The sequence below is a fragment of the Electrophorus electricus genome, chromosome 3 (assembly GCF_041902795.1).
Source record: "Electrophorus electricus isolate QZ-2024a chromosome 3, ASM4190279v1, whole genome shotgun sequence".
Classification (NCBI taxonomy): Eukaryota; Metazoa; Chordata; class Actinopteri; order Gymnotiformes; family Gymnotidae; genus Electrophorus; species Electrophorus electricus.
In genome coordinates, this window is record NC_137499.1 from 338,010 (window position 1) to 342,500 (window position 4,491).

At 45.5% G+C, this 4,491-nt stretch overlaps 1 protein-coding gene across 2 annotated transcripts; it reads right to left on the bottom strand.

Annotated features, from left to right (window-relative positions):
- Positions 1–714: 714 nt before the first annotated feature.
- aph1b (aph-1B gamma-secretase subunit) lies at positions 715–4,355 on the bottom strand. 2 transcript variants are annotated; one of them, XM_035525802.2, is made up of 6 exons: positions 4,060–4,355; positions 2,730–2,900; positions 2,487–2,560; positions 2,271–2,393; positions 2,049–2,176; positions 715–1,824 (listed from the first exon to the last, which is right to left on the bottom strand). In XM_035525802.2, exons 1-6 carry the CDS (start codon positions 4,170–4,172, stop codon positions 1,657–1,659), a joined length of 777 nt encoding a protein of 258 aa, XP_035381695.1. In that variant the 5' UTR covers positions 4,173–4,355; the 3' UTR covers positions 715–1,656. The 2 variants fall into 2 exon arrangements, with proteins under 2 accessions (XP_035381695.1, XP_035381694.1); XM_035525801.2 differs by lacking the exon at positions 4,060–4,355 and adding an exon at positions 3,605–4,038.
- Between the last annotated feature and the right edge of the window lie 136 nt (positions 4,356–4,491).

Below are 4,491 nucleotides of genomic sequence, written 5' to 3' on the forward strand. Positions count from 1 at the left end.
CTCTGCAGATGTTCTGTGCGATTTAAGTCTGGGCTTCAGCTGGGCCACTCCAGGACTGGCGGAGCCTTGTCCCAACACCACTCCAGTGAGTGTCTGCTAAATGTTATTCCTCAGGGCCTCAGAGACCTTAAATGCTGTTCAGCAGACTCCCATTGTGCCCTCCGTGAGACTCTTCCGTAAAGAGTTGATTGATTGGGGTGCTGCCGGGATGGTCATGGGTGTGGTGGGGTCGTCCCTTTCTGCTGAGCTCGTCAGTGGGACCTTCAGGGTGGAGTTCACCCCTCCCTGAAGCCCTTCTTGCTCAGTTACTGTCCTGCCAGCTCCAAGAGTCGTCCTGATGATTGCAGACTTCTTCCATTTCAGTTATGGTCAAGCATTAGATTTTTTTGAAAAAAGAAAAATATTTATTTAAATTTGCGTTTCTTTTGAAATGTTTGTCTCGCTTGTGCTTTTTGCAGTTAAGCAAAAGCTGGGTAATAAATTCACACACGTTCCAGCTGGTTTAGTGTGCTAAACTGCAGCAGTATAGCAATAGATAGTCAATGGAAAGGTTTAAAACTAGTTACTGAACTGAAAGTGTTAAAACTGATTACTGAACTCTGCAATAAGTTTTTCTGTAGTTATCCAGGTCCTTAGAATATGTGACATTATTTGTTCCAGCAGCTCACATTAAATTAAAATTGCTCCATCCATGACTAATGAAGAGGAAAAACATTAAAATCAACCACTGACTTTACTGAAGTGATGGCATGAGCATGTACATATAGATATATTTTCTTCTAAAACTAGGTTAATAAGGAATTATACACCCAACAACCAAGGACAACTTGGAGTAATATCTTAAAGTAAGTGTGACATGAGAGATACGGCAGACCTGCCTAGAATGCCAACTTCATTCAGAGGTTCTGACAGTGAAAGCAAGAGGCTTCAATAAACAATCAAGCTAAACTCTCTCACACTTGTGGTCATTTGCAAACAAGTTTCACCTGTTCTGTTGTATTAAATTACCAAAATACATTATAATGGACTGCAACATCTTACCTGATCTGATCAGTGTCTTCTGGAAAGGTTAAAGTAAAAAACAACAGTGTAAAAGAACAAACATTTAAATCAATATGGGAAAGACATAATCAAATCCTTAGATTTGAAAAGGGAATAATGGTTTCAGAAATGTGGTATGTGATGGAAGGAAAGTGAAGAACAAGAGTCTGTCTCAGGATGACGAAACGAACACCAAGAGTGACTCAGGATGATTCTCAAAGAGGACATAAATGGCAGTTGTTTCTGATCCATCTTAACTGAAGGCAGAAAGACACGAGAGCATGAATGAATTAAAAAAAAACACATCTACTGATCAGCAGGCCTGGAGGACAGACTGGAACATTCATACTAGCTGCTCTACACATGGTCACAAGATCTGCACACGCACATGCGCACACGTGCACGCGCACAAAATGAAGTGTAGAGACATAAAAAGAAACAAAAGACCAAAACAAAAAGATTCAGAAAGGACAAAAGAAAAACCTCACTGCTCATCCAGACGACCCAGATCTCAGGGCTTCTAGCTAACAGCGTCCGGTTTAATGGCCAAGAATCTCGCCACATGAGCGTCCCCTTCTGTCTTTGGAAAGATAGTCCAGCTGTGTGGTTGAAGTGTTATCTAGGTCTGTGATTGGCCAGCAGGAAGTCTTTGTCTTTGCAGGTGAGACAAAGCCTGAGGTTCCTAAGAGAGCCGCCCGCACGTGAGAATGCCCAGCCGGCCATCACACACACAATGATGTAGGTGGGGATGAGACTGCCCTCATACTGTGGATTCACAAACGTCTGAAACACACAAACAATAAAAAACTCATCATATCATTTAACATAAGATGAAAGAGCCTAATTTTGTATTGTTTATTATTTAACAATGGTAGCTGTGACTATGCAGTTACAGCAGTCACAGGGCAGCATCAGCAGGTATCAGGTATAGTTATAAAGGAGTATGTGTGTGTGCGCGAATGTGAGAGAGTGAGTGAGAGTGGTGTGCATGTGTGTGTTAAGCTTACCAGGCATGATACGAGCAGGTGACTAAGGACCACTGCACTAAGCACCCACCACCTCCGACGCTCACATGCGTCAAAGAACACCACCCCCCAGAACATGTGCAAGAGGATTATGGCCAGTGTCATGAAAGCTAGAGAAATAAACACATAAATCAACAAACTGTTTAAACCCCGACGACTGGACGACTAAACACCTATCCATGTATAAATGCACTCTGCCTTTACCTGAGGAGATAAAGTAGTGTTGAGAGTCACCATGGATACCGACAGTGCCAGGGCCTACGGAGTCGGAGAGGATGTTGACTACTGAAAACGCCCCACTCATGAACCCAAAGCCCAAGCCAGAGACTGAATAAAACACAGATTATGATAGTCATCATAAAACTGCATGATTTAATAATCAAAGCGTGCGTTAATAGGAATATACTTGTCATATAATACCATAAGCTAGCTGGCATATAGTGATGGGCATGGTATCTTCTTGGCTGAGAGCCAACAGGCCATCATTAGCCTTCCTGTGAAACAGAGCAAGTCACTGTAGTAAAAAACAAACACTCCTTCACACAGAGCATGAATTGCTTGAAGATGCATACTATAATAATAACGGGCCAATTATGCATATACATCACTTAACGCACATACAGTCGCATGAACTGCAGTTGCTGTGTATCCGTTTTCGCTTACTTCAATAGTCTGTAGTAGGCAAACCGGAAAGCCTCCTGAAGCAGCACGGACAGCACCACCCCGAATATGAGGAGACCTTTCTGCTGCGCGGCGCTATCCCTGTTGCTCATCTGTACCGTAATGAACCACACCAGCGCCGACACAAGCAGAGATACCAGCCAGAAAAACGCCCTGCACACACAACATCGTCAAACGACAAATCCAGCACAGTGTGTAGACATCACAGAAAATCCTGGATAATTGAGTTTTATGAGGACTTAGACTGAATAAGATCTACTCTTCTTTAGTATATACTGTGGTCACACAGCCAGAAGAAGGGAGCTGACAGGACATCTGTGAGGAAGTGCTGTGAGGAAAAAAGGTTAAACGGAAAACTGTCCAGGAGCCACAGGAAAGAGGTCGCGTTCATTTGACTTATTCCGTAGTGTTAACTTACAAACAGCTTGTAATATGCGAGATGTTTTAAGACGTGAAACGTCTTGGGGGGTTATTTATGACAAAATCTAAAAATAAGTGCTAGGGTTTTGGCAGCTAACTCCGAATAACTTTTGAATGTCATGTGATGAACTCCTGAGCCGGAGCTCAGTGCGGCTAGCTGGCTAAACTAACCCACAAACGAAGGTCAAACGTTAAGCCTTCTGACTAAGGGATGCTTAAGGATTAAAGTACAACAAAGAAAGCAAACTAACGAATTTTGTAACTTAGAGTTTCAACACCCTGGAGGTGGACAGGATAGCTACTTATGGTACGTACAAAACAACCACGACGTTACTGGCAGCTAGTAGGCTAACTTACCTAGCTAGTAAACACGGCCCTAGCAGCTGTGCTCTTACCCCGCGATGAGGAAGATGAGGCCCTAGCAGCTGTGCTCTTACCCCGCGATGAGGAAGATGACTCGGAGTGGATCCCGGGCGACGGTGAGCACGAACAGAGCCGCAGCGGGACCAAACGCTACAAACGTACAGCCGAGGAACACACACACGGTCATGGTGGACGCGGGCTAGCACGGCTGCGTCTGTCTCCTCAGATAACGGCTCGGGAAGGACAGCGGCTATCTAACGAATTTTGTAACTTAGAGTTTCAACACCCTGGAGGTGGACAGGATAGCTACTTATGGTACGTACAAAACAACCACGACGTTACTGGCAGCTAGTAGGCTAACTTACCTAGCTAGTAAACACGGCCCTAGCAGCTGTGCTCTTACCCCGCGATGAGGAAGATGAGGCCCTAGCAGCTGTGCTCTTACCCCGCGATGAGGAAGATGAGGCCCTAGCAGCTGTGCTCTTACCCCGCGATGAGGAAGATGAGGCCCTAGCAGCTGTGCTCTTACCCCGCGATGAGGAAGATAACTCGGAGTGGATCCCGGGCGACGGTGAGCACGAACAGAGCCGCAGCGGGACCAAACGCTACAAACGTACAGCCGAGGAACACACACACGGTCATGGTGGACGCGGGCTAGCACGGCTGCGTCTGTCTCCTCAGATAACGGCTCGGGAAGGACAGCGGCTATCTATCACAGTCCATGGGTTTGTGGATTAATAGACTACATGGATGAGCAGAGACCGAGTCGCAACAGAAGAATTTCCTCGAAACAGGCTGAACAGATGTAATCCTACCCCTGCAATTTTAGAGCGTCTGTCTTACTTCCGGTTCCTTGTCACGTGAACAAGCGTTAAAGGTACTTTACAGGTGCGCGAGATGGACAAGGACCTGAGCGTAGAGGCGCAACAGCAGGAGCATTAACACCATTGTGCTGACCTAC